At 51.5% G+C, this 16,926-nt stretch overlaps 1 protein-coding gene across 2 annotated transcripts in view; it reads right to left on the bottom strand.

Moving 5' to 3' along the window:
- Nucleotides 1-537: 537 nt before the first annotated feature.
- Nucleotides 538-16,926, bottom strand: part of DDAH1 (dimethylarginine dimethylaminohydrolase 1) — a 172,792-nt gene continuing 156,403 nt past the window's right edge. For both annotated transcript variants that reach the window (XM_063938939.1, XM_063938938.1), the window contains exon 6: nt 538-6,033. In XM_063938939.1, coding sequence (XP_063795009.1) covers nt 5,917-6,033 — 117 coding nt within the window. In that variant the 3' untranslated portion in view covers nt 538-5,916. The remainder of the gene's footprint in view (nt 6,034-16,926) is intronic.

Below are 16,926 nucleotides of genomic sequence, written 5' to 3'. Positions count from 1 at the left end.
GCGTTCCACCACCCCAGTCACACTCTGGAACCCTGCGTTCCACCACCTCAGTCACACTCAGGACCCCTGTGTTCCACCGCCCCAGTCACACTCAGGACCCCTGTGTTCCACCACTTCAGTCACACTCAGGACCCCTGTGTTCCACTGCCCCAGTCACACTCTGGACCCCTGTGTTCCACCGCCCCAGTCACACTCTGGAACCCTGTGTTCCACCACCCCAGTCAGACTCAGGAACCCTGTGTTCCACCACCCCAGTCACACTCAGCAACCCTGTGTTCCACCACCCCAGTCACACTCAGGACCCATGCTTTTTACCTCACAAGTCATACTCAGGACTGTTGCGTTTCACCGCCTCAACCACACTCAGGACCCCTGCATTCCAATGCCCCAGTCACACTCAGGACCTCTGCATTCCATCTCCCCAGTCACGCTGAGGACCCCTGCATTCCATCTCCCCAGTCACATTTATGACCTCTGCGTTCCACCGCCCCAGTCACACTCAGGACCCCACCACAAAAGAAAACACATACGTGCATGTTACAATAAAATCAGGGTAATATTTATTAATGAACAAGAAGAAACCAAACATGAAACAAGACTGAACAATAATGTCATAGTGTGATGTCACTTATACATATCTGGTCACATGGGCTGGTGATGCCGACAGTAACACTCTGGGTGACTGGCTAGTGACCACTGATTAGTGACTAGTGACCCCTGATCAGTGACTAGTGACCACTGATCAGTGACTAGTGACCACTGATTAGTGACTACTGACCACTGATTAGTGACTACTGATTAGTGACTAGTGACCACTGATTAGTGACTACTGATTAAAGACTAGTGATTGCCTCACAGGTCCCCAGACGGGTGGATTATTGGTGATGCTATACAGCGGTATCACACACGCAATGTCACACTGTGTGGCACCAGTTACACTATGAGTACACGGTTACTGGATGTGCACCGAACACTTATCACATGAAATCCAGTTGTGATTATTCTGGTAAATACCTGAGTAACATATGTCACAGCATATATAACGGCGGCAGTGTCACAATATACACGGAAACACGAAGGTCTCACCCCTGAATAATGCTCCTATTGCCACTACTAAAATACAGTTTAATATCACAAGATTAATTTAGGGTTACATTACTGTACGCACAGCAATACGGAGGCAGGAGGGTGATAATTGCTATACACAGGGCAGCAGTATACAGTATATAGTAATATATAGTACAGTGCGCAGGGCAGGAGCGGGTCCTGGGGGCATCCTAAGAACTGCATTCTCCAGTCACAAGCGCCCCCTGCCCCGGCTTTGTGCCCCCACCCCAGCTGCTTTTTACTGTGGGAGTCCTCCACTGCTCCTGATATTGGGAGTGTGACATCATAGTTTTGTGCCGCTCTCCCAGCGTCAGATACTGGGAGTGTGACATCATACTGTAGCTATGCGCCGCACTCCCAGTGTCAGATATTGGGAGTGTGACATCATAGCTGTGCGCCACTCTCTCAGCATCAGATATATGGAGTGTGACATCACAGCTATGTATGGGGAGTATGACATCACAGCTATGCGCCACACTCCCAGCAACAGATACGGGATGAGTTGCTCAGTGCTGTAAACCACCCTCACCACCAGTGTCCTAGGCCAGATAGGAGGAGATTACAGTAATCCAGCCTGGAGATGGATGAGGGTCTTAGTAGCGTCCTGGGTGAGAAAGGGTCTGATCCTGGAGATGTTTTTGAGATGAAAATGACAGGACTATGAGAGGTGCTGAAGGTGTGGTGTGAAGAAGATGGAGGAGTCAAGGATTACTCCAAGACAGCGCACTTGGGGGCTAGAGGAGATAGTAGTGCCATCCATAGATAATGAGATGTAGGAGGTGAGGTTATGCGGGAGGGAGGGAAGATGATCAGCTCAGTCTTAGACACGTTCGGTGTAAGAAAGCGCTGGGACATCCAGGAGATAGAGTGACAGTTGGAGATATGAGTAAGGAGAGCGGGAGAGGGGTCAGGGGAGGATAGATTCAGCAGATTTATTGTAAGTCAAAAGAACTAACAAGCTCACCTAATGAGGATGTATAGAGAGAGAAAAGGAGAGGACCAAGAACAGAACCTTGGGGGACACCAACAGATAGCGGAAAGTGGGGGGAGGTGGATCAATGAGAGGAGACGGGGGGCGGGGATTCAGTAAGGATCACTTATGTAATCCTTACTGCATTTCCCCGATAGCGGGGCCCTGCCAATGTGCAGAATGGAACCTGTGGTCGCATCGCAGGGATGCAAACGCCTCTGCCTGATTGCCAGGCAGAGGCGTTCGCAGGGAGGGACGGGAGCAGCCAGCTTTGCCAGAAACAGGGCCGTTTTGCTCCCGTTTTCCGGGAGTGGCAAGGCCAAGGACTGCATCACGAGATGCAGTTGCCTTGGTCTCGCAAGCCTGAGTAAGCTTAGGTTTACTCAGCCTGCCGTCGCAAATGAACATTGCGACGATTGTATCGCAAATGTCCTCCTGCATTTGTGTTGCTACAGATTGCAATCGCACAGCTGCTGCAAAAAGCAATCCTTAGTGAATTAGGCCCAGAGAAAGAATGGTCAGAGAGGAAAGAGGACGGCCAGGAGAGGGCAGTATCACGCCGAGCAAAGGAGTAAAGGATTTGCAGGAGGAGAGGGTGGTCCCCGGAGAGGGTGGTCCCCAGTGTCAGAAGCAGCAGAGAGGTGTAGGAGAATCAGCAGAGAGCAGCGGCTTCCTCAGTGATATAGGAAATGTACACACACTGTACACGTGCTGTAGGGTGTAACATACACCTGTACATGGAGCGTATATCTGCGTTCTCACGTGGGCATAGATCAGGGATGGCGTCCAGACAGAACCGCGGCCGAGGATGACAGCAGCTATGTGCACCAATTACAGGCTTGTGTACGTGCGCCCCGATGACGACAGCCGTCAGACTCAGTGTAAGGACAGGGGGCGGGTGCATATAACACGTGGGCGAATATACACTTTTGATTTTGGCGATTCTCCATATGTGACTGGGAAGAGGGAAATTATATTTAGAACTGACACAATGAACATGAATCGGCTATTTCTGTATTACGACTTATAAACACGGCGTCCACCAATCATTTCATAGGCATCAATGTAATAGCGGCAGGTGCCAAGATTTCGCCAAATTCCGGACGCAAATTCTGCCGCACTCAGCCTGAGCCCCGAACTCTGCAACCAGCGGAAAACAATCCTTCATGTAATTGTGCCCAAATTATTTGGGGATAGATCTATTCTTTATATAATATATTAGATATCAAAAACTTGTATAGCAAAATGTGAAGTCTCAGACGTAGGTGAATGCGATCCTGTACGCAGCGATGGGCGACAATATGCTAATGAGCCACACGTCCCTGTACCGTACTGTTTGTTGGCCCTAACCATCATGCACTCTGAGTGACTTGTGGGTTCCTGGGAGATACAGGATTCACCTATTCTATACATATAAAGGATAACTCCACTCCAATAAAAATCAGGTTCCCTAATTAGAGTCACGACATTAAGTTCTACAACTCATTAGAATAACTGCTGATACAGGGAATATGTTTTTGGCATGAAATTGCCCGCTGAAATGCAGAACCACACTCTTGCTACAATATGACAGGTTCGAAGTAACTGGCCTTCCTTAGCAACATCTGCAACCATGGAAACAATCGCTACAGTTTGTTTCAGTAGTTACAGATCTCTTTAAGGAAGGTTATTGACAGTCTGTCAAACCGCAGCAACAGTGTATTTATGAGTTTTCAACTGGTAATTTGCGTCTGAAATCTGATTTTAAGTTAACGCATTACGTTTTAGTACCCAACATAATGGTTTTAATTGGGGATATTTTTTGAGTATTAACGTTTCATGACAAAACTGTACTTGGAAAATATTCACGATGTAGCCGGTAAATGCGAGGAAAATGTTTTGAGTGGGTTATTCTCTTTTCAATTAGTTATGGGATTTTGGGATGTTCTTAAGAGGAGCCCCCATAATGCATCACACAATATGTAAATAACCCGTCGCATCTCCACCCACAGTGCAGCACCAATAATTCTTCCCACGGGCTTCATCAGAACAAGTAGATAATGCTTAATAATAAAAAACATCCACGATACAAACATTAAAAACATCAGCAGAGACTGATAAAAACTATAGGCCCGGTCATGTGACTGATAAAAACCATAGGTAGGTCATGTGACATCAGTAGTGTGGGATCACGTGACACATACATAGTGTATTCTGAAAAGTGAATTGAGATACAAAAAAATTCAACTCAATGACCCAAGGAGACAACAGGTAAACACTGCCCAGTGGGTGTTATAATATAAAATAGCCCAGCCAGCCACATTGATGCCCAGTGGGTGTTATAATATAAAATACCCCAGCCAGCCACATTGATGCCCAGTGGGTATTATAATATAAAATACCCCAGCCAGCCACATTGATGCCCAGTGGGTGTTATAATATAAAATACCCCAGCCAACCACATTGATGCCCAGTGGGTGTTATAATATAAAATACCCCAGCCAGCCACATTGATGCCCAGTGGGTGTTATAATATAAAATACCCCAGCCAGCCACATTGATGCCCAGTGGGTGTTATAATATAAAATACCCCAGCCAGCCACATTGATGTCCAGTGGGTGTTATAATATAAAATACCCCAGCCAGCCACAGTGATGCCCAGTGAGTGTTATAATATAAAATACCCCAGCCAGCCACATTGATGCCCAGTGGGTGTTATAATATAAAATACCCCAGCCAGCCACGTTGATGCCCAGTGGGTGTTATAATATAAAATACCCCAGCCAGCCACGGTGATGCCCAGGGAGTGTTATAATATAAAATACCCCAGCCAGCCACGTTGATGCCCAGTGGGTGTTAAAATATAAAATACCCCAGCCAGCCACGTTGATGCCCAGTGGGTGTTATAATATAAAATACCCTAGCCAGCCACGTTGATGCAGTTCAGCACATAGCCAGCCATTTTGTGGCCTAATGGTCACTATATCCTACTGTTAAGGCGTTTGCCATCTGTACACATGCCACCAGAATATTCTCATTTGGAGACACTGACAACTGTCCGAGGGTAAATAAGAAGAACGGGGCTGGCGCACAGAGATAACCCCTCCCCTTACGCCTTCCACATCACTGCAGACATTCGCAGCAGCGGAGCGGATAGCCACGGGACAGGCCACGTAAGGAACACGCGGAGAATGAGAGCACAATGCCAGGACAAGGAAGCTTCCCCTTTATAATAGAATCTCTTAGCAGATCCCTTATCACGGTCTCTGCGTTCTCCCACAGATAGTGTCATGTGTATACTGTGTGATCACAATCCCCTTCACAACTACAACACACACAATTACTACAAACGCCTAGTTCCAGTCTAAAACTATTTTGCTAAAATGTGTTTAATTGGACTAAAAAAAGTTACAAAATAAAAGATCAACGCTCACTATTTACTTTCCACGTTAGAGTGTCCCCTTTGCTGCAGCCAGTGGGTGGCGCTGTCCCCCCGTGAGGCCACCAAGACTGGCTGTATGTGACGGTTACACTCTCAGCTCATACTCCTAGTGGTAAAAAAAACGCATTTATGTGACTCTAAGATGTCAGCAAGGCGTGGGCGTCCCAGAGACGGACTGAGCGGAACGCGATGGACGGTGTAACCGCTATATGTAGGCCGATAAATGAGGCTTTTGTGATAATTTAAGGCGTTTTTTGCTGCGTAATAACTAGATGAGTGATCCGTAGGTTAGTGACTCTAGCCCTCAGGTTATCACATAGTATTAGTAGCTCAGTGGTAGATTGTCGGGTTATAGGGCGACACGTAAGTGACCGCAGCACGTCCCCCTGGCCAGTCACACGCGGCCTTGTCTGCAAGCTCAGAGGTCAGAGGACTTGTTGATCAGTAGGGAGCAGCAGGTCAGGCACCCGTCCACTTTGGCCAGCTCCGAATTTGCCACGGGGATCAGCATGTGCTCCTTCAGCTTCTCAAACACCTGCGAGAGCGACACAATCAGCGATTAGTGTGTAACACACATCTGAGGCAATGACTAGGTCGCATGCTTCTGCCCCAAGTTGTCACCCAATTATTTTGGCTTACCATGTCACTGCTGGGTATTCCGGTTATTGATTACTAGGGGTCGGGTTTCTCTAGGGGCCCAGGAGTGCAAAGAAAACATACCCTCCCTCCCTCCCATAGCCTCAATCATGCCCCCCAAAACAGCAGTGTATACAACGTGGGGACGGAGTCATGCTCCCTTACCAGCCAAGTATCCCAGCACCCGGGCCCGCCCAAAGTCTTATTGACCCTGAACACAGGCGCCAGTGCTAGCTGTATTCCGAACAGGAGGAGCAAGTCACCTTCCACAGAAACATGGGCAGGACACGGGGTGAGGAGACTGCCCGCACTGGGTAGCACCATAGAGACATGGACAGGACAGAGGGTGAGGAGACTGCCCGCACTGGGTGGCACCATAGAGACATGGGCAGGACAGAGGGTGAGGAGAATGACCGCACTGGGTGGCACCATAGAGACATGGGCAGGACAGAGGGTGAGGAGACTACCCGCACTGAGTGGCACCATAGAGACATGGACAGGACATAGGGTGAGGAGACTGCCCGCACTGGGTGGCACCATAGAGACATGGGCAGGACAGCGGGTGAGGAGACTGCCCGCACTGGGTGGGACCATAGAGACACGGACAGGAGGTGAGGAGATTGCACGTACTGGGTGGCAACATAGAGACATGGACAGGAGGTGAGGAGATTGCACGCACTGGGTGGCAACATAGAGACATGGACAGGAGGTGAGGAGACTGCCCGCAATGGGTGGCACCATGGAGACATGGACAGGAGGTGAGGAGACTGCCCGCAATGGGTGGCACCATAGAGACATGGACAGGAGGTGAGGAGACTGCTCGCAATGGGTGGTACCACAGAGACATGGACAGGAGGTGAGGAGACTGCCCCCCGCACTGGGTGGCACCATAGAGACATGGACAGGAGGTGAGGAGACTGCCTGCACTGGGTGGCACCATAGCAACATGGACAGGAGGTGAGGAGACTGCCCACACTGGGTGGCACCATAAAGACATGGACAGGAGGTGAGGAGACTTCCCACACTGGGTGGCACCATAAAGACATGGACAGGAGGTGAGGAGACTGCCCACACTGGGTGGCACCATAAAGACATGGACAGGAGGTGAGGAGACTGCCCGCACTGGGTGGCACCATAGAGACATGGACAGGAGGTGAGGAGACTGCCCACACTGGGTGGTACCATAGAGACATGGGCAGGACATGGGGTGAGGAGAGCACCATAGAGACATGGACAGGGGTGAGGAGACTGCCCGTATTGGGTGGCACCATAAAGACATGGACAGGAGGTGAGGAGACTGCCCGCACTGGGTGGCACCATAAAGACATGGACAGGAGGTGAGGAGACTGCCCCCCGCACTGGGTGGCACCATAGAGACATGGGCAGGAGGTGAGGAGGCTGCCCGCACTGGGTGGCACCATAAAGACATGGACAGGAGGTGAGGAGACTGCCCGCACTGGGTGGCACCATAAAGACATGGACAGGAGGTGAGGAGACTGCCCACACTGGGTGGCACCGTAAAGACATAGACAGGAGGTGAGGAGACTGCCCCCCGCACTGGGTGGCACCATAGAGACATGGACAGGAGGTGAGGAGACTGCCCGCACTGGGTGGCACCATAGAGACATGAACAGGAGGTGAGGGGACTGCTGCACTGGGTGGCACCATAGAGACATGGACAGGAGGTGAGGAGACTGCCCACACTGGGTGGCACCATAGAGATGTGGACAGGTGAGGAGACTGCCCACACTGGGTGGTACCATAGAGACATGCGCAGGACATGGGGTGAGGAGAGCACCATAGAGACATGGACAGGGATGGGGAGACTGCCCGTATTGGGTGGCACCATAGAGACATAGGCAGAATAGGGGGTGAGGATACTGCCCGCTGGGCGGCATGGAGAGCACAGCGCAATTTGTGTCTCTCTGTCCCCCGCACCTGTACCTTTCCTCCAGGAGAGAGAAATCGAGGGGGCAAATACGAAGTGAGAATAGCCAGGGCACAAGCATTGGGGCAATGCAGGATGAACAGATGGGCAGAGCATGGATAGAAGGGTGCGGGGACTGTAATGTGGAAGAACACGCCCCTGGGCGTCAGTCCTGTCTCGTGTCACCACCCGCCCCTCCCTGTGTCTTATATACAGACAGATATTACCTATGTGTATATGGTGATGAGGCTCAGACGGTGTAACGCACCTTCACGCTGTCAGGCAGCTCCTCGGGGGCTCGGTGCAGGACATTCCCTTATATACAGACAGATATTACCTATGTGTATATGGTGATGGGGCTCACAGACGGTGTAACGCAGCGTAACGCTGTCAGACAGCTCCTCGGGGGCTCGGTGCAGGACATTCCCTTATATACAGACAGATATTACCTATGTGTATATGGTGATGGGGCTCACAGACGGTGTAACGCAGCGTCACGCTGTCAGGCAGCTCCTCGGGGGCTCGGTGCAGGACATTTCCTTATATACAGACAGATATTGCCTATGTGTATATGGTGATGGGGCTCACAGACGGTGTAACGCAGCGTCACGCTGTCAGGCAGCTCCTCGGGGGCTCGGTGCAGGACATTCCCTTATATACAGACAGATATTACCTATGTGTATATGGTGATGAGGCTTACAGACGGTGTAACGCAGCGTCACGCTGTCAGGCAGCTCCTCGGGGGCTCGGTGCAGGACATTCCCTTATATACAGACAGATATTACCTATGTGTATATGGTGATGAGGCTCACAGACGGTGTAACGCACCTTCACGCTGTCAGGCAGCTCCTCGGGGGCTCGGTGCAGGACATTCCCTTATATACAGACAGATATTACCTATGTGTATATGGTGATGGGGCTCACAGACGGTGTAACGCAGCGTCACGCTGTCAGGCAGCTCCTCGGGGGCTCGGTGCAGGACATTCCATTATATACAGACAGATATTACCTATGTGTATATGGTGATGAGGCTCACAGACGGTGTAACGCAGCGTCACGCTGTCAGGCAGCTCCTCGGGGGCTCGTGCAGGACATTCCCTTATATACAGACAGATATCACCTATGTGTATATGGTGATGGGGCTCACAGACGGTGTAACGCAGCGTCACGCTGTCAGGCAGCTCCTCGGGGGCTCGGTGCAGGACATTCCCTTATATACAGACAGATATTACCTATGTGTATATGGTGATGGGGCTCACAAACGGTGTAACGCAGCGTCACGCTGTCAGGCAGCTCCTCGGGGGCTCGGTGCAGGACATTCCCTTATATACAGACAGATATTACCTAAGTGTATATGGTGATGGGGCTCACAGACGGTGTAACGCAGCGTCACGCTGTCAGGCAGCTCCTCGGGGGCTCGGTGCAGGACATTCCCTTATATACAGACAGATATTACCTATGTGTATATGGTGATGGGGCTCACAGACGGTGTAATGCAGCGTCACGCTGTCAGGCAGCTCCTCTGGGGCTCGGTGCAGGACATTCCCTTATATACAGACAGATATTACCTATGTAATGCAGCTCCTCGGGGGCTCGGTGCAGGACATTCCCTTATATACAGACAGATATTACCTATGTGTATATGGTGATGGGGCTTACAGACGGTGTAACGCAGCGTAACGCTGTCAGGCAGCTCCTCGGGGGCTCGGTGCAGGACATTCCCTTATATACAGACAGATATTACCTATGTGTATATGGTGATGGGGCTCACAGACGGTGTAACGCAGCGTCACGCTGTCAGACAGCTCCTCGGGGGCTCGGTGCAGGACATTCCCTTATATACAGACAGATATTACCTATGTGTATATGGTGATGGGGCTCACAGACGGTGTAACGCAGCGTCACGCTGTCAGGCAGCTCCTCGGGGGCTCGGTGCAGGACATTCCCTTATATACAGACAGATATTACCTATGTGTATATGGTGATGGGGCTCACAGACGGTGTAACGCAGCGTCACGCTGTCAGGCAGCTCCTCGGGGGCTCGGTGCAGGACATTCCCTTATATACAGACAGATATTACCTATGTGTATATGGTGATGGGGCTCACAGACGGTGTAACGCAGCGTCACGCTGTCAGGCAGCTCCTCGGGGGCTCGTGCAGGACATTCCCTTATATACAGACAGATATTACCTATGTGTATATGGTGATGGGGCTCACAGACGGTGTAACGCAGCGTCGCGCTGTCAGGCAGCTCCTCGGGGGCTCGGTGCAGGACATTCCCTTATATACAGACAGATATTACCTATGTGTATATGGTGATGAGGCTCACAGACGGTGTAACGCAGCGTCACGCTGTCAGGCAGCTCCTCGGGGGCTCGGTGCAGGACATTCCCTTATATACAGACAGATATTACCTATGTGTATATGGTGATGGGGCTCACAGACGGTGTAACGCAGCGTCACGCTGTCAGGCAGCTCCTCGGGGGCTCGGTGCAGGACATTCCCTTATATACAGACAGATATAACCTATGTGTATATGGTGATGGGGCTCACAGACGGTGTAACGCAGCGTCACGCTGTCAGGCAGCTCCTCGGGGGCTCGGTGCAGGACATTCCCTTATATACAGACAGATATTACCTATGTGTATATGGTAATGAGGCTCACAGACGGTGTAACGCACCTTCACGCTGTCAGGCAGCTCCTCGGGGGCTCGGTGCAGGACATTCCCTTATATACAGACAGATATTACCTATGTGTATATGGTGATGGGGCTCACAGACGGTGTAACGCAGCGTCACGCTGTCAGGCAGCTCCTCGGGGGCTCGGTGCAGGACATTCCCTTATATACAGACAGATATTACCTATGTGTATATGGTGATGGGGCTCACAGACGGTGTAACGCAGCGTCACACTGTCAGGCAGCTCCTCGGGGGCTCGGTGCAGGACATTCCCTTATATACAGACAGATATTACCTATGTGTATATGGTGATGAGGCTTACAGACGGTGTAACGCAGCGTCACGCTGTCAGGCAGCTCCTCGGGGGCTCGGTGCAGGACATTCCCTTATATACAGACAGATATTACCTATGTGTATATGGTGATGAGGCTCACAGACGGTGTAACGCACCTTCACGCTGTCAGGCAGCTCCTCGGGGGCTCGGTGCAGGACATTCCCTTATATACAGACAGATATTACCTATGTGTATATGGTGATGGGGCTCACAGAAGGTGTAACGCAGCGTCACGCTGTCAGGCAGCTCCTCGGGGGCTCGGTGCAGGACATTCCATTATATACAGACAGATATTACCTATGTGTATATGGTGATGAGGCTCACAGACGGTGTAACGCAGCGTCACGCTGTCAGGCAGCTCCTCGGGGGCTCGTGCAGGACATTCCCTTATATACAGACAGATATCACCTATGTGTATATGGTGATGGGGCTCACAGACGGTGTAACGCAGCGTCACGCTGTCAGGCAGCTCCTCGGGGGCTCGGTGCAGGACATTCCCTTATATACAGACAGATATTACCTATGTGTATATGGTGATGGGGCTCACAAACGGTGTAACGCAGCGTCACGCTGTCAGGCAGCTCCTCGGGGGCTCGGTGCAGGACATTCCCTTATATACAGACAGATATTACCTATGTGTATATGGTGATGGGGCTCACAGACGGTGTAATGCAGCTCCTCGGGGGCTCGGTGCAGGACATTCCCTTATATACAGACAGATATTACCTATGTGTATATGGTGATGGGGCTCACAGACGGTGTAACGCAGCGTCACGCTGTCAGGCAGCTCCTCGGGGGCTCGGTGCAGGACATTCCCTTATATACAGACAGATATTACCTATGTGTATATGGTGATGGGGCTCACAGACGGTGTAACGCAGCGTCACGCTGTCAGACAGCTCCTCGGGGGCTCGGTGCAGGACATTCCCTTATATACAGACAGATATTACCTATGTGTATATGGTGATGGGGCTCACAGACGGTGTAACGCAGCGTCACGCTGTCAGGCAGCTCCTCGGGGGCTCGGTGCAGGACATTCCCTTATATACAGACAGATATTACCTATGTGTATATGGTGATGGGGCTCACAGACGGTGTAACGCAGCGTCACGCTGTCAGGCAGCTCCTCGGGGGCTCGGTGCAGGACATTCCCTTATATACAGACAGATATTACCTATGTGTATATGGTGATGGGGCTCACAGACGGTGTAACGCAGCGTCACGCTGTCAGACAGCTCCTCGGGGGCTCGGTGCAGGACATTCTCTTATATACAGACAGATATTACCTATGTGTATATGGTGATGGGGCTCACAGACGGTGTAACGCAGCGTCACGCTGTCAGGCAGCTCCTCGGGGGCTCGGTGCAGGACATTCCCTTATATACAGACAGATATTACCTATGTGTATATGGTGATGGGGCTCACAGACGGTGTAACGCAGCGTCACGCTGTCAGGCAGCTCCTCGGGGGCTCGGTGCAGGACATTCCCTTATATACAGACAGATATTACCTATGTGTATATGGTGATGGGGCTCACAGACGGTGTAACGCAGCGTCACGCTGTCAGACAGCTCCTCGGGGGCTCGGTGCAGGACATTCCCTTATATGCAGACAGATATTACCTATGTGTATATGGTGATGGGGCTCACAGACGGTGTAACGCAGCGTCACGCTGTCAGGCAGCTCCTCTGGGGCTCGGTGCAGGACATTCCCTTATATACAGACAGATATTACCTATGTGTATATGGTGATGGGGCTCACAGACGGTGTAACGCAGCGTCACGCTGTCAGGCAGCTCCTCGGGGGCTCGGTGCAGGACATTCCCTTATATACAGACAGATATTACCTATGTGTATGTGGTGATGAGGCTCACAGACGGTGTAACGCACCTTCACGCTGTCAGGCAGCTCCTCGGGGGCTCGGTGCAGGACATTCCCTTATATACAGACAGATATTACCTATGTGTATATGGTGATGGGGCTGACAGACGGTGTAACGCAGCGTCACGCTGTCAGGCAGCTCCTCGGGGGCTCGGTGCAGGACATTCCCTTATATACAGACAGATATTACCTATGTGTATATGGTGATGGGGCTCACAAACGGTGTAACGCAGCGTCACGCTGTCAGGCAGCTCCTCGGGGGCTCGGTGCAGGACATTCCCTTATATACAGACAGATATTACCTATGTGTATATGGTGATGGGGCTCACAGACGGTGTAACGCAGCGTCACGCTGTCAGGCAGCTCCTCGGGGGCTCGGTGCAGGACATTCCCTTATATACAGACAGATATTACCTATGTGTATATGGTGATGGGGCTCACAGACGGTGTAATGCAGCGTCACGCTGTCAGGCAGCTCCTCGGGGGCTCGGTGCAGGACATTCCCTTATATACAGACAGATATTACCTATGTGTATATGGTGATGGGGCTCACAGACGGTGTAATGCAGCTCCTCGGGGGCTCGGTGCAGGACATTCCCTTATATACAGACAGATATTACCTATGTGTATATGGTGATGGGGCTCACAGACGGTGTAACGCAGCGTAACGCTGTCAGGCAGCTCCTTGGAGGCTCGGTGCAGGACATTCCCTTATATACAGACAGATATTACCTATGTGTATATGGTGATGGGGCTCACAGACGGTGTAACGCAGCGTCACGCTGTCAGACAGCTCCTCGGGGGCTCGGTGCAGGACATTCCCTTATATACAGACAGATATTACCTATGTGTATATGGTGATGGGGCTCACAGACGGTGTAACGCAGCGTCACGCTGTCAGGCAGCTCCTCGGGGGCTCGGTGCAGGACATTCCCTTATATACAGACAGATATTACCTATGTGTATATGGTGATGGGGCTCACAGACGGTGTAACGCAGCGTCACGCTGTCAGGCAGCTCCTCGGGGGCTCGGTGCAGGACATTCCCTTATATACAGACAGATATTACCTATGTGTATATGGTGATGGGGCTCACAGACGGTGTAACGCAGCGTCACGCTGTCAGGCAGCTCCTCGGGGGCTCGTGCAGGACATTCCCTTATATACAGACAGATATTACCTATGTGTATATGGTGATGGGGCTCACAGACGGTGTAACGCAGCGTCGCGCTGTCAGGCAGCTCCTCGGGGGCTCGGTGCAGGACATTCCCTTATATACAGACAGATATTACCTATGTGTATATGGTGATGAGGCTCACAGACGGTGTAACGCAGCGTCACGCTGTCAGGCAGCTCCTCGGGGGCTCGGTGCAGGACATTCCCTTATATACAGACAGATATTACCTATGTGTATATGGTGATGGGGCTCACAGACGGTGTAACGCAGCGTCACGCTGTCAGGCAGCTCCTCGGGGGCTCGGTGCAGGACATTCCCTTATATACAGACAGATATAACCTATGTGTATATGGTGATGGGGCTCACAGACGGTGTAACGCAGCGTCACGCTGTCAGGCAGCTCCTCGGGGGCTCGGTGCAGGACATTCCCTTATATACAGACAGATATTACCTATGTGTATATGGTAATGAGGCTCACAGACGGTGTAACGCACCTTCACGCTGTCAGGCAGCTCCTCGGGGGCTCGGTGCAGGACATTCCCTTATATACAGACAGATATTACCTATGTGTATATGGTGATGGGGCTCACAGACGGTGTAACGCAGCGTCACGCTGTCAGGCAGCTCCTCGGGGGCTCGGTGCAGGACATTCCCTTATATACAGACAGATATTACCTATGTGTATATGGTGATGGGGCTCACAGACGGTGTAATGCAGCGTCACGCTGTCAGGCAGCTCCTCGGGGGCTCGGTGCAGGACATTCCCTTATATACAGACAGATATTACCTATGTGTATATGGTGATGGGGCTCACAGACGGTGTAATGCAGCTCCTCGGGGGCTCGGTGCAGGACATTCCCTTATATACAGACAGATATTACCTATGTGTATATGGTGATGGGGCTCACAGACGGTGTAACGCAGCGTAACGCTGTCAGGCAGCTCCTTGGAGGCTCGGTGCAGGACATTCCCTTATATACAGACAGATATTACCTATGTGTATATGGTGATGGGGCTCACAGACGGTGTAACGCAGCGTCACGCTGTCAGACAGCTCCTCGGGGGCTCGGTGCAGGACATTCCCTTATATACAGACAGATATTACCTATGTGTATATGGTGATGGGGCTCACAGACGGTGTAACGCAGCGTCACGCTGTCAGGCAGCTCCTCGGGGGCTCGGTGCAGGACATTCCCTTATATACAGACAGATATTACCTATGTGTATATGGTGATGGGGCTCACAGACGGTGTAACGCAGCGTCACGCTGTCAGGCAGCTCCTCGGGGGCTCGGTGCAGGACATTCCCTTATATACAGACAGATATTACCTATGTGTATATGGTGATGGGGCTCACAGACGGTGTAACGCAGCGTCACGCTGTCAGGCAGCTCCTCGGGGGCTCGTGCAGGACATTCCCTTATATACAGACAGATATTACCTATGTGTATATGGTGATGGGGCTCACAGACGGTGTAACGCAGCGTCGCGCTGTCAGGCAGCTCCTCGGGGGCTCGGTGCAGGACATTCCCTTATATACAGACAGATATTACCTATGTGTATATGGTGATGAGGCTCACAGACGGTGTAACGCAGCGTCACGCTGTCAGGCAGCTCCTCGGGGGCTCGGTGCAGGACATTCCCTTATATACAGACAGATATTACCTATGTGTATATGGTGATGGGGCTCACAGACGGTGTAACGCAGCGTCACGCTGTCAGGCAGCTCCTCGGGGGCTCGGTGCAGGACATTCCCTTATATACAGACAGATATAACCTATGTGTATATGGTGATGGGGCTCACAGACGGTGTAACGCAGCGTCACGCTGTCAGGCAGCTCCTCGGGGGCTCGGTGCAGGACATTCCCTTATATACAGACAGATATTACCTATGTGTATATGGTAATGAGGCTCACAGACGGTGTAACGCACCTTCACGCTGTCAGGCAGCTCCTCGGGGGCTCGGTGCAGGACATTCCCTTATATACAGACAGATATTACCTATGTGTATATGGTGATGGGGCTCACAGACGGTGTAACGCAGCGTCACGCTGTCAGGCAGCTCCTCGGGGGCTCGGTGCAGGACATTCCCTTATATACAGACAGATATTACCTATGTGTATATGGTGATGGGGCTCACAGACGGTGTAACACACCTTCACGCTGTCAGGCAGCTCCTCGGGGGCTCGGTGCAGGACATTCCCTTATATACAGACAGATATTACCTATGTGTATATGGTGATGAGGCTCACAGACGGTGTAATGCAGCGTCACGCTGTCAGGCAGCTCCTCTGGGGCTCGGTGCAGGACATTCCCTTATATACAGACAGATATTACCTATGTGTATATGGTGATGGGGCTCACAGACGGTGTAACGCAGCGTCACGCTGTCAGGCAGCTCCTCGGGGGCTCGGTGCAGGACATTCCCTTATATACAGACAGATATTACCTATGTGTATATGGTGATGGGGCTCACAGACGGTGTAACGCAGCGTCACGCTGTCAGGCAGCTCCTCGGGGGCTCGGTGCAGGACATTCCCTTATATACAGACAGATATTACCTATGTGTATATGGTGATGAGGCTCACAGACGGTGTAACGCACCTTCACGCTGTCAGGCAGCTCCTCGGGGGCTCGGTGCAGGACATTCCCTTATATACAGACAGATATTACCTATGTGTATATGGTGATGGGGCTCACAGACGGTGTAACGCAGCGTCACGCTGTCAGGCAGCTCCTCGGGGGCTCGGTGCAGGACATTCCCTTATATACAGACAGATATTACCTATGTGTATA

This window comes from Pseudophryne corroboree, chromosome 9, assembly GCF_028390025.1.
Source record: "Pseudophryne corroboree isolate aPseCor3 chromosome 9, aPseCor3.hap2, whole genome shotgun sequence".
NCBI lineage: Eukaryota > Metazoa > Chordata > Amphibia > Anura > Myobatrachidae > Pseudophryne > Pseudophryne corroboree.
The sequence above is the reverse complement of the archived record's forward strand: the minus strand, read 5'-3'. Positions and strand labels throughout refer to the sequence as shown.